Source organism: Jaculus jaculus, chromosome 18, assembly GCF_020740685.1.
Source record: "Jaculus jaculus isolate mJacJac1 chromosome 18, mJacJac1.mat.Y.cur, whole genome shotgun sequence".
Classification (NCBI taxonomy): domain Eukaryota; kingdom Metazoa; phylum Chordata; class Mammalia; order Rodentia; family Dipodidae; genus Jaculus; species Jaculus jaculus.
This window is the reverse complement of record NC_059119.1, coordinates 43,354,877-43,368,804: the sequence shown is the minus strand read 5'-3', so window position 1 is coordinate 43,368,804 and position 13,928 is coordinate 43,354,877. Positions and strand designations below refer to the sequence as shown.

Genomic DNA, 13,928 nt, shown 5'->3' with positions numbered 1-13,928 from the left:
TTCAAAACCTTGAAAAATTAATGATATGAATTGTTCAGAAAACTGGGTCTGTATCAGATTGGAGACTGTAGGGTTTACACATGCTAATTTTTGATAAATAGTTGACAACTGCCCTTGTAAGTAATGGAGCAAGATGAATTTTCCTAGAAGTTGTGTAAATGAATATTGAGTTATGGAAGAGGGCAATTCCAGCTAGATCATGGCATCTGTTTGCAGCATTTTCAATACTCACTGAACAATTTACCTTCAGGAAAGATTCTGTCACCCAGAAAACATATTCAATGTCTGTTTCAGTGGTTCTCATCTTTTGGACAATTTCAAATTTGAAAATTTGATGGATCTAATGAAACACTTCTCAGAGGAAAACTGTTCATCCACATATTGTTGCCAAATTATGTATACAGTTTTTATAAATATAATGTGCATGTGTGTATTGGAGCCTAAGGGTTCTCTGCTTCTACAAATAAGGAATCCAACAATTCTTGGTCTTTTTACTGATCAAGTCACAAAGGTTTATATAGCTACTATCTTTGAAATTCTATACCTTTCTATGGCAAGGTAAACTACATAGCCTTTGATTTAGATATTAATGATTAGGAAAATCTGTATTATTTTCCCTATTACATGACAACAATCATGAATTATTATTAAGAAGTAAATGACAAATGTATCTATAACAATATAAGTACCAAATGGATTTTTCATTCATGTTCAATCATTTTGCTATAGAATACAGAAAAAAAAGCCAAACTTATTTTATCAAAAAATAATTTCCAGCCAGGCATGGTGGTGCATGCCTTTAATCCCAGCACTTGGAAGGCAGAGGTAGGAGGATAGCTGTGAATTCCAGGTCAGCTTGGGCTAGAGTGAGACCCTACCTCAAAAAACCAACCAAACAAACAAAAAAATTTCCAAAAGTCAAGGATTGAAAATAGTTACCAGTTATAAAACTAAATGTTACTGGTTGGGCCTATGGTTTCCCAAAAAATTATTTGTCTTTGTGAGACATAAATATAATTATGTGGAACAAATATGCATGGTCCTTTATATGTTTGAGGTTTTTGTCTTTATAAACATGCACTTAGAGTAAAATTTTGACTTTTTTGCTGAATAATAATTCTTGTGAAAAATAACAGTGTATCAGTCACCTTTTATTTGTGGTATTAGTTCAAATTAAATTATTCTTACCACTCTAGGATAGGTTGATATTACGAAATCCTTTTCTTTCTTCCTTTTCTTTTTGGATGGAGGTGCTAGTGATTGACGATATTATTCTTTTTTTCTAATTTTTAAAATTCATTTATAAGGAGAGAGAGAATAGACACATGAGGGCATACTCCCACTGCAAATGAACTCCAGGTACATGGGCCACTTTATGCATCTACTTTAAGTGGGTACCAGGGAATCAAACCAGGGCCATAAAGCTTCACATGCAAGTACCTTTAGCCATTGAGCAATCTCTCCAGCCTTGAAGATATTCTTATTGTTATTGTATAGTTGGGTAAGAATGCATAAAATTAGGTAAACAAACTATAGCTGGTGTGTCATAGTGCTGTAACTAATCATTGGTGTAATTTGCTTGAATTCCATCGGTTTTTGTAGAGAAAACAATAGCTGTGATACTAACCAACATATCCTCATTTTTCTCAACTAGTTCTGTGAGTCTTTTTACGAGTACATCCAAATGAACACATTTAAGCAGAGCTACATGTGGTTCCTGCACCTTTAAGTATATGAAGATAGAGGTGTTTAATGAGTAATTAAATGCAGAGAAGAGAGAACCAATACTCTTACCGACCTGTCTGAAAATGTGTTTTCTTTCCCAATGTTGTCTTCCACAACCCTTCCCCTTTACCACAAAATGGTGACACATGCATGTTTTTTAAATCAGTCCATCCACAATTGTATTAAGAAATATTTTATTAACAAAACAGTAAATTCCACTTGCTTAGCATTTCCAATAATGGGTAAATTGGCCTTGCAACAGAAAAACAAAACAAAAGAAATCCCTTAGATACCCAGTCACACAAAACACTAGAAGGGTAAGATCGTGTGGCTTTTCTTTGATTTCTTAGGGATGAACCACCTCACTCACTGTTATAGTCTTTTTTTTTTTTTTTTCCTGTTGTTGTTGTTTTGTTTTGTTTTAAAGGCAACACATTGCATGGATTAAAAAAAGAAGCATATTCAATCAGAAAAGTTACAATCTAAAGATGTACTCAAATTACGCCAGGTAGTGTGAAATCCTCTAGTTAACTGCAAAGTATGCATGAACCCTGATACATTTTTAAGATGAAGATGCTTGGGTTTTGTTAAAGTCTTTTTCTCTCAAAGATGTGTTCCTCTCTTTTCTTTCTACGTTCAGGGGAGTTGGGGGGACCTGCTCAATTTTGTGTAGGCCAATGAAATCAGGTCTATTTTTGCTGGCAGTATTAAATTATATCATAGCATGAAATTTTGAATGTGCTGGGCAGAAACATTGAAACCAATCACAAACAGCATGCCTCCAAGATGTACCACTTTTAAAACAACATGATCCAATTCATTTTCTGTTATCTTTCATTTTCTTTCCAGATGAAACTAGTTTGAATTCAATAGCTATAATGGAAAAGCAATTTTTTTTTTAACTTGAAGCTGTAAATTAGTGATTTATATTCTCTTCATGTTTCATTGGCTTTCCCTGAGTAAGACTGAATGAAAGGGTTAGGGGAAAAGACTTGTGAGTTCTTTAACCTGGCAACATAAAAAAGAGATAAAACCCTGAAACAGAAGTAACGAGTACTGGATTGTAGTTTTATGCCATCTACATTTTGGGTCATGAAAAGACTTCTTACACAATGACTTGGCAACTATAGGTCATGGTAACTTACTATGAATTGCACGGATTTTTAAGGAACTATGTATCTGAAATCCAGGCCACTTCTTGGCATGTTCTTCATTTACTAAAGTCTCATAAAAGATTTTTTTTTTTTTTGCCTTTGCTGATTAAAGCTGATTATAAAGGTATTCTTCTCCTCCATGAAACCTAGTACTGTTCTTTCAGGGGATGTTTTACTAATGTGACCAATTTGTACAGAAGCATCACCTCACAATCCCAGAATGCATTGCCACTGCATTACTTTCTCATGTTAACAATTTATTGCTATGAACATCATTGAAACATTATGCAAAAACAAGTGTATAATCTATCTTTTTCTGCTACTCAATGTTGGTTAAACTAAAACTACACTATGTAGATGCAAAACCAGTCAAGTTAAAATTTAGTCATTCATCAGCAAATATAGAGTGATTTTTAATCGATAGTAATACAGAATCAAAAATTATTGAGAACACTTCTTTAGTTGAGAAAATTTCACTTTCCAAAGAGGTTTATCACACACACCATGTTCAAAGAATATTTATATATATATATATATATAATTATATATAGCCTATATATAATTAAATATATAATTTTTATTGAACACAAAGTTTTTTTGATTGCAGCATAGTTAACCAATGTTGCTTCTGTAACCTGCCTACAGAATGAGCCTGAAACTCATACATCAGTATAGCCATGATTCTCTATTTCATAAGAAAGGTTCTACTGTATTATTAGAGACTAAGGTCTTTTTGAAGTTTTCTGGAATTGGGATCTCAATTAAACAAATCACCTCATTTGTTGTAATACCTTGGCACAACTATCTTCCTTCATGCTTTTCAGTTTTTCAGCAAATGTTTATATCTTCCATCATAGCTGATGGACCCCCGTGGGTGTTGTGTTTGTGTGTGTTTGAAGTATGTACCAGTGTGAATGTTGAACATATGTAGGAACATGAGTACTTGGGCTGAGAAAAGATTATAAGATACATATGTATATATTTTACCTTCTAATTCACACCTTTCAAACAAATACTAAAACTTAATCGCAACAGAATGAAGGCCGTACATGTAAGAAAAAAAGTAGCCGAGTCTTTTTTTTTTTATATATACATTCATACATGTCTTTCTTAGAATAAACACTACACTGTAATTTCTGTTTAAAAAAGTAATTGTGGCAATTTATAATGGTGGCAAATAAAACTGACTGAAATAATTGCTGCTCTGATGTCATAAAACTCCCTATATTTAGCAATACTTATAACATTGGATTTACTGAAAATGGCTGAAGAGCAGAGATATAGTTTGCATTTTTCTATACAACAGGCTATAAAACGTCACTTATCACAGTCCAGAAAGCACACAGAGATGGGTTTTATATAAACATATGTAATAACATAGTAAGCGTGCATGAAAATTCCCCAATGATTGCATCTATGCCCTCTCATTTTTGTTTTGAAATTTGAGTGTGAAAGTGTGCCTTATATTTCATATTTCTGAAAATAAGGCCTCCATACTTTTTTTTTTTTTTCCTCTCACAAACAGAAAGGGGCTTTTTGAATGTGATCCTACACAAGTCTTCAAAAAAGCCAGCACTTGGTTTCAAATGCAAGTTCCAACCCCAGCTCCAGGCGCCCTGGCTGGCAAACTTCGGGTCTGCAGTTTGTCAATGGGCAGTTTCCTCCTCGCCATCCACTGACTGGCTTCCCGGGAAAGCGCTAGCACTTTGGCTGAATCCACGATCATAGGTAGCTTCTTGGTGTGTGTGATGTTTAGTGTTGGTTTGGTGGTGTGCCTCGATGCTGTTAATACTCCTCTGCTTTATGAGCGCGTGCGTCGTCACTGTCTTTCAGGAATGTCCCAGCAACATAAAGACAGGCAGGGAATGAAAACACTGCGGATATTAGGGAATTTATTGGCCCCTGTTTTTGTTTTGTTTTGTTGTTGATTTTCAGTGTTCTTTTTTTTTTTCCTTCCTTTCTTATTCTTCCTTTCCTTTTTTTTTGTTTTATTTTATTATTATTATTTTTTTGAGAAACAAGAGCATGAGATACTTTATTTATTTATTTTTTTTGTAAAAACAGTCTTTCCTTCCTGATAGCATCCCCTGTCTTCTTGTGTATGTGCTTCGTAAAAAGGAAAGTAAATAAGTTTATATTATGTCTCAGATAAAATGAAGACTATTTCTATACAAGTGTCTCTCTCTCTCTCTCTTTCTCTCTCTCTTCTTCTTTTTTTTCCCCCCTCCGGATCAGACGTAATACTCTTTATCCTTATTCTTCTTATTTTTGTTGGCGCTTTTCGCACTGCTGGGCTGCTTCTCCTTGACCACTGCCCCGTTGGACTGAGCTGAGTTACTGATGTAGTTTCGGCTTTCGTCCACGTGGTAGGAGCCTTCATCCCGGTTTCTGTACTTGTACATGGCGTAGAGGAGGATGAGGATGCATAGGGCGGCTGCCGCCACGATGCCCACCACCATGCCCGTGGTGCTGCTGGACTCCCGGATCACTTCCGCCGAGCCGGGGTACGGCTCTCTGCCGCCCACGCGGGTGGGGTTGGCTGTGGGAAACAGGACGAGAACACAGTGAGTTTCCTGAGCGATCCAGAGAGCATGCAAATATCTAGCAGCTATTTCAGAGAGGACGGGGGACATCTACCTCCTATTTCAGAGAGGATGGGGAGCATCTACCTACTATTTGAGAGAGGATGGGGAGCATCTACCTACTATTTGAGAGAGGACGGGGGTGGTGTGGGGGACATCTACCTCCTATTTCAGAGAGCATGCAGGACATCTACCTCCTATTTCAGAGAGCATGCAGGACATCTACCTCCTATTTCAGAGAGGACAGAGGACATCTACCTCCTATTTCAGAGGGCACGCAGGACATCTACCTCCTATTTCAGAGAGCACGCGGGACATCTACCTCCTATTTCAGAGAGGATGGGGACATCTACCTCCTAAGTCAGAGAGTACTCGGGACAACTACCTCCTATTTCAGGGAGGACGGGGAACATCTACCTCCTATTTCAGAGAAGATGGGGGACATCTACCTCCTATGTCAGAAAGTACTTGGGACAACTACTTCCTATTTCAGGGAGGACGGGGGACATCTACCGCCTATTTCAGAGAGGACGGAGGACATCTACCTCCTATTTCAGAGAGCACGCGGGACATCTACCTCCTATTTCAGAGGGCACGTGGGACATCTACCTCCTATTTCAGAGAACATGGAGGACATCTACCTCCTATTTCAGGGAGCACTCGGGACATCTACCTCCTATTTCAGAGAGGATGGGGGACATCTACCTCCTATTTCAGAGAGCACGCAGGACATCTACCTCCTATGTCAGAGAGCAGGTGGGACATCTATCTCCTATTTCAGAGACCACGGGGGACATCTCCCACTATTTCAGAGAACATGGGTGCATCTACCTCCTATTTCAAAGAGCGCACGAACATCTACCACCTATTTCAGTGCCTGATGGGACAGCACTCACTTTGTTAGGAAGAGTTCTGCAAGGGCTTAGTGGATGCAGCTCTCTGTGTGTCAAATACTAGGGACCTTGGGTCACAGCCCTTGGATTGCCACCTTTTCTAAGATAAATTTTGTTACATAGTGTCTCCCAAACATAGACACTAACCACCCCTACCCCCCTCAAAAAGCTTCAGTTAGCTCCAAAGTGTCTGGAACACCTTAAAGTCAACATGTCAAGTGAAAAATCACAGCCACCCCAGCCTTCTCACATCAGAGGAGATAATTTGGAGAATGCATGGGGTAGGTGTGGGTTCGGGAACTGCTTTAAGGTGCTAACTGCCTTGTAATAAACATGCTGAAGAAGGAAATCCAGGCACTCAGAATGGTATAATGATATGCTTTTTTATTGTAGATTTACTCACATCTTTATTGTGAGAACAGAACTATTTTCTCTTTCTAGGAATACACACACACACACACACACACACACACACACACACACTTGTAGTACATGAGTGATCGTCAAAGCCAAACTTTAGCTACCCGTGGTGGCACACACCTATAACTCCACCACTCATGAGGCTGAAGCATGGGGAAGCCAGCCTCAGGTACATGGTGAGATCTTGTCTTAAGTAAATAAATGAACAAATAAATAAATAACAATTTTTAAAAGTTAAGCTTTCAAGGAGAATATAGGAAAATGTTCTTTCTCAACTTTAATACCTTCTAGATTGGTTTTGAGCCAACATTCACTTCAAACACACCCCACCTATTCTCTCTCTCTCTCTGAGCCCCCCTCTCTCAAATAAATAAACAAAATATTTGCACTCATTATTTACTGAGAGTCATTTGGCTAAGCGTGTAGCCCTTATATGCTATGATATCCTATTTTCAAATACGATTGAGATTTTTTTCCCACCTAAATGTGGGATCTTTGCTGTCATTTTCTTTCCTTCTCAAAATAAAGTCTTAGAAACAGTTGCTTATAAATCCCTGGCTGTTGGTCTCCAAGCAAGCCGTATGCTCTCTGCGAAGCTACAGAACACAGAACATAGTAGGGGGAACGACTGTTCATGCTGATGACCTCACTGCTTGTTTTACAAGAGCAAGGGAGAAGGTCGCTGAATAAGAAGCTGTGGGGTTACCTCTGTGGCCAAGGGAAGAGGGCAAAAGGCAACAACCCACCGGCTTTGATTACAGGCACTTAATTTCCTCTCATTAAGCACAGAATTGGCTACAGTCTCAATGCACAGCCAGGCAGACCAAAGTCGGCACCTTCCCTTTTAAATACAGTCATCTTTGCCGCTGTGTGCCAATGAGCCCAGCTGATAACCTTCCCTGAATTAACCACATTCTGCTTGTGACTTTGGCAGAGCCTTCCTTTACTGTGGCGACTCAAGAGCAAAAGAGGGAACTTTATTTAAATGTTACCTAGATTACTTTTTTTCCTGTACCTGGTGATGGACTGGTGAAACACACTTTTACAATGATATCAATTTCTCAGAAGGAAATAGGCAGAATGGATGTATAATTCTAATCATGTAGCTGATGACAGTAAAATCCGAGGGCATTAATGTAATGAAGGACTGAAACTTTTACAGTAATACGTAATTATATATATATATATATATATATATATATATATATATATATATATATGTATATATATATATATGTATATATAACACACACTTTTTTCAATTAAGAACTGTTATTATAGATGGATTATCTTATCCAAGAAGTTTAATTTCAATTTTATCTCTCAACTGTATCTGATATGGTTTCAAAACAAGTGTGCATATGGATGTGCATTTGTCTAGAGTGAGATTGTGAAGACAAAAGCAAAACCCGGATTCTTCTATGTAAGCATTTGATGAATAGCTCCTGTTTAGAAATATGCTTTCCTATTTTACAACACCAATCAAAATGTTGGTTAAGTCATAGGAGACCTAAAAGTATCCCCTTGTAAACCACATAAAAAGATTCTACATATTCTTTTAAAAACATATAAAATACCCCACAGAAAGCTAAAACTAAACCCAATGAAGAAACATTTTACCATTCCTCTCATTCATATGAAAACTTTAAGTTTCTATATCATAGCATTTTTACATGTCAGAAATATGTAGAAAATCTACTTAAGATATAAAGTTGCTTCCATATCTAACTGATTTTCTTCCATCTATTTGTTTGTTTGTTTTTGTTTTTCTAGGTAGTCTCACTGTAGCTCAGGCTGACCTGGAATTCCCTATGTAGTCTCGGGGTGGCTTCAAACTCACAGTGATCCTCCTACCTCTGCCTCCCAAGTGCTGGGATTAAAGGTGTGCGCCACCATGCCCGGCTCCATCTATGTTTTAAATCTGAAGGCTAAATGCTAAGTGATCATTCTCTTAACTCCTCCTAAGATATATCCATCTTCCAAAGAAGTGTCACAACATACATTTAAATATATTCATAATTTGTAAATGTTATCTCACTTACCACTAATTCTATATTTTTCATGCTCACTGATTAAACCTCAATACAATTATATTAATTTGAATGTAGAAAATAGTATAAATGGCTACTAAGGCTAAAAGTCTTTATATACAATGTCCCCAAAATATAATAGAAGCATAATTGTCTTTTAATCACTCATAACAATGTGAAAAAATGACTTCAAACAGAGAAATGCAACCAACAAAGTTGATTTTTTGTTGGTAGTTTAACCAAAATTATTCAGAAGTCACTTAAGGCACCAGTGAAGACAAAGCTTACCATGGAATCTGATTTCCAGCATATTCATGGTCACTTCTTTCATGCATGCATGTTAGCCCAAGTCAAACAGCAGCGGAAAAAATTCTAGGACTGATAAACACTTACCTTCAGGACAAATTAAAAATGGCAGTTAAATCTCTGTTTTCCTTTTCTTTTTCTCTCCCCTCCTTCCTTTCCTCCCTCCCTTCTTTCCATTTTCCTTCCATCTTCCCTTTCTCTGTCTCTCTGCAAGCCCTTGATATTTGAAAACATTTGGTAGCTATTTTATGAAGTATCTTGTATGATTGCTCATTGTCTAGTTAATATTTTGACCTAAGAAAGATAATTTTCATATACATTCTACTAGACATTGTTCTCTAGGCCAACTTCTTCCTTTCAGTGATAATGCTTTATAGAAAATGAAAAGAAAATATATATGTATAATATGCACTTGCTATTCTGCATTAAAATTAAAATTTGAAATCTTTAGATTTTTTAAGAGATCCTTAAAGTTTCTGAGATAGTTGCATTATATCATAATGACAGAAGAAAAATTCTGTTATTTTTTATAGTCTCTGGTCTTTGATTGTAAGAAATATCATTTCTCTACATATCTACATCTGGTCTAGTTTAGATCTAGTTCTAAGTGACAAGCATATGCACGTGGCATATTGGGCAGGTTTGGAGTGCAGAGAGCTATTTGCTACAGGCCTCTTTCTAGCCCCTCTGCGTCTCTTTTTACCTCCTCGGTGCTCATCTCTCTTCTTATTCTCACTCCTTTCCTCTTATCAATTCTGTGTGTCTCTCCCAGCTCCTGACATCCTTGCAGATGGCCTCTAGAGAACATAGCTGGCGTATTCCTCCCTCTTGCTAGGTAGGAAGCTGGTTAGTCAGCACAGGCCAGAAATCTGCCTCTTAGGGCAAATCTTTAATTTCAATCCACAATATAAAATAACTGCCCATGTCTAAAATGTGTAAAGATAATTCCTTCACCACAATGATATTTGTGTTTTATATTGATTGTGTTTTATATTGTTCTATATAGTCACTTTAAAATCTAACTTTTTAAACTTATTTATATAGGAAAATATATGTTGTATCACAGCAAACAGCATTGGCTTACTGATTTAAAAACAGTGGTTGTAAATGGCACCATGAGAGGTGCAGGAAACCATTGAGCTTAGCATTTGAGCCAGTGTGCATCAGTTTACATAATCTGATTGAGATGGTTATATTTAGTGTATAAAAATTTGAAATACAAAGTTCACAATTGATCTGCAAGATGATTTTCTTCTAAACTTGGAACTCATAAAGTTTTAAAAAATAATGGATTTTTCCAAAAAGTCTTCACTTTGCAAAGGAAAATGAGGTCTTGGTTATTCTTTCTGAGTTTGGAAACATAGCAATTAAATGTTGCTAAAAAAATAAATAAACAAACAAACAAAACCAGGGCTGGCGAAATTGCCTAGTGAGTAAGCACTTGCCTGTGAAGCCTAAGGACCCCGGTTCGAGGCTCTATTCCCCAGGATCCCTGTTAGCCAGATGCACAAGGGGGCGCATGCATCTGGATTTCATTTGTAATAGCTCGAGGCCCTGGCACATCCATCCTCTCTCTCTCTCTTTCTCTGTGCCTCTTTCTTTCTCTGTCTGTCACTCTCAGAAAAATAAATAAATAAAAATTTTAAAAAACTGGTTAGCGAGTATGGCTGAGTAGTACAATGTGTGTCTGTTGGTCATGAGGTCCTGGAGTTGGCCCCTAACACCACAAAAATCAGTAAAAATAAATAAAATAAAATCACTGCTCTTGGTTTATGTTTTTTAAAAACCCAGATGAGAAATATGGTTTAAAGTCCTAATATGGCTTGGTAGGTAGAGGGCTTTATATTTCTAAATGTGATTGCCAAGGCAAGGCCATGCCATGCAAGCTTGCTTTATCACTCAAATTGTCACTTTTATGAAGCAATTTTATGCACTTGAATGAGTTAGTTCCCATGCTGTAATTTTGTGAAATTTACATTGTTTCCAAAATTCAGTTTCAGAATAAGGTTGTGGTTTCTAGGCAATTTTCCAGGCTGCTTTTGTTTTTTTCCAATATGTACTGCTAATGTATAAGTTTATCATCAACCATGACCCTGGCACATCATGGAAGAAGCATGAGTGTCTCTAGATACTGATGACAGTGAAGTTTAGGATTTGAGCTGCTGTAAGAAATTATTCATCTTAAGAAATAACAAAGAATAAAACATGACAACAGTAAAAAAAAAAAAAAAAAAAAAAAAAAAAGCATGTGAGTCTTCAGCTATAGGGTGTTACCATCTATTCCTGGTGGGAAACCAAGGGCCTCGGCAATGACCTATAATGGTTTGGGAACATCAGGGACCTCCCTGTGCAAGAACTCACTGGCACGTATCACATTGCTGACACTGAAAATTTTCTAGCAACAATATGTGGCTCCTGAGTGTTCCATTGTCCAAAAAATGTAGGTTTCCATATGATTTATTTATATCCTCTTAGATTTTGATTAGCTCTTCCTCCATCTTTCTTTTACTCAATCTCTTCCCCTGACCTCACTTGGGCCTTTGCACCCCCATTACTCTATTCTTTTACTTACACATATAAAATACCATCCTATTAAGTACCCCACTCCCTTCGTTTTTTCTTCCCTTTAAAACTCTTTTCTAGCTTACAGGCCTTTGCTACTAAGTTTTCTTCCTACTTACACAGAAGTCCAGTCATCTGTACCTAGGATCCACATATGAGAGAGAACATGTGACGTTTGGCTTTCTGGGCCTGGGTTACCTCCCTTACTATAATCCTTTCCACATCCATCCATTTTCCTGCAAATTTCATAATGTCATTTTTCTTTACCACTGAATAGAACTCCATTGTATAAATGTGCCATATCTTCAGTATACACTCATCAGTTGAGGGACATCTAGGCTGGTTCCATTTCCCAGCTATTGTGAATTGAGTGGCAATAAGTATGGTTGAGCAAGTATCTTTAAGGTAATGAGATAAGTACTTAAGATATATTCCCACCAGGAATAGATGGTAAGACCCTATTGCTGAAGTCCTCACATACTTGGGCTACAAGACCACTGAGAAATCCTGCTGTAACTGAGCTGAAACTTCCTCCATGTAGACCAGCTGACAGAAAGCTAGAAAAAGCCATGCTGCATGCAGTTCAATGGGAGAGAGAGAAATCACCAGTGAAGATACTCAACAGTGGACACTGCAAGCCTTATATTTGGCCAGCCAGGCCAAATGAGACAATGGGTGCAATAGCGGCACATCTCTCATGGTGGAAACCAACTGCCCTCCAATTGGACTGGAGGCCCGCTCCATGGAAGGGATTACATTCCTGATACAGAAAACCTAAAACAGGGGTAGTCATGAGCCCTAGGGGTGTAACTTCTGCTGCTGTCTGGCTAAATGTATATACTATGCTCATCAAACTGCTCAGTAAGCACTTCTCTTAATGTTCATACCTTTATATTAATGCTACTCTCACTTTTGGTCAAGAACCTTCTCTTTTCAGCTGGCAGTGACCTTGGGATGACTCAGAAGGCATCATGGTGCTGGAAAGAAGTGACTGGAGTGCTCAACACTGCAATATCTCTATCACACCTGCCAAGGCTCAGGGTCTATTGCAGAAGAGGTGGCAGAAAGAATATAAGAGCCAAAGGCAGGGTAGGACTCCGTACAACGTGCTCCCCCCACTCACAAAGTGGCCTGGATATCCATGACCTCACAGTGCCTGACACTACCTACACAAGACCATTATAATAGGAGGAAAAGATCATGACATCAAAATAAAAGAGAGACTGCTTGAGAGGGCGTGTGGATATAATGGAGAGCGGAGTTTCAAAGGAGAAAGTTCGAGGGAGGGAGGGCATTACCATGGGGAATTGTTTATAATCATGGAAGTTGTTGATAAAAAAAAAAAAAATGAAAAGAAAAAAAAGGCATGTGAGCTACATATTTCAGAACAGAAAGGGCATGCAAAGGATCATAAAACTCCATAATGCTCTACATATGTCATATCCCTAACTGGAATTGTTGGGTGAATAGCTTATCTTATAATGGTCCTTGAAGAAACTACTAGGAAGCTGCATTTATTAATTTTTTTCTCACTAAGTGTCTTTCTGGTTTTATCATAGATTCAACATCAATTTATTGTTTCAAATTTCCATCTCTACCCAATCTAGAAGAAAAAAAAAAAAGCCTAAAATGATCCTACTAGAGCAGAGCTCTGTATTGTATCTGAATAAATATGGAAGTTATTATAATTCTAGGCAAGGCCTGTAAGTGGTTTCAGATTTACAGAGGAATATTTGACTTTTCCTATACCTAGTTTCATTACTACTGTGAAAAGAAAATTGGAACTTCGGGTTCCTGGGGTGTTTGTGAATTGAGATTAGCACAATTTTTCCCTCCTATGAGAAAAGTTTATTTCCCATTCCTGTCCTTCAATATGGCATAGGCCAGAATAAACCATCATGATGCAATGACTCACAAGAAGGCATGTTTAAATGCCACAAACAGTAACGTATACAACACACAATAATTTTGACCTATACTATGGTTTTATGAGAAATGAAAGATGCTAGATGTTTCAAATCTCTCTCATTCTCTCTTCTACCAACTCCTCAAATGTCCACCCCAAGTCAAACAAAAGGTTTGAGAGAAGATTTGAGGGACATGCCTTAACACCTCCTCAATGAGTGCGAGATTCATAAAGAACCTGGAAACCAAGAAACCTTTGTCACCTGATTGGCTGCTGAGTCTGATATATCCTGCATTCCTTCCAAACCACCAAGCACATGTTTGAAGGGAATTGTAGGGTAAGGTCAGCGT

At 37.6% G+C, this 13,928-nt stretch overlaps 1 protein-coding gene across 6 annotated transcripts in view; it reads right to left on the bottom strand.

Annotated features, from left to right (window-relative positions):
* Positions 1–2,928: 2,928 nt before the first annotated feature.
* Positions 2,929–13,928, bottom strand: part of Nrxn1 (neurexin 1) — a 450,130-nt gene continuing 439,130 nt past the window's right edge. For all 6 annotated transcript variants that reach the window (XM_045137745.1, XM_045137742.1, XM_004660157.2 and 3 more), the window contains one exon: positions 2,929–5,418. In XM_045137745.1, coding sequence (XP_044993680.1) covers positions 5,111–5,418 — 308 coding nt within the window. In that variant the 3' untranslated portion in view covers positions 2,929–5,110. The remainder of the gene's footprint in view (positions 5,419–13,928) is intronic.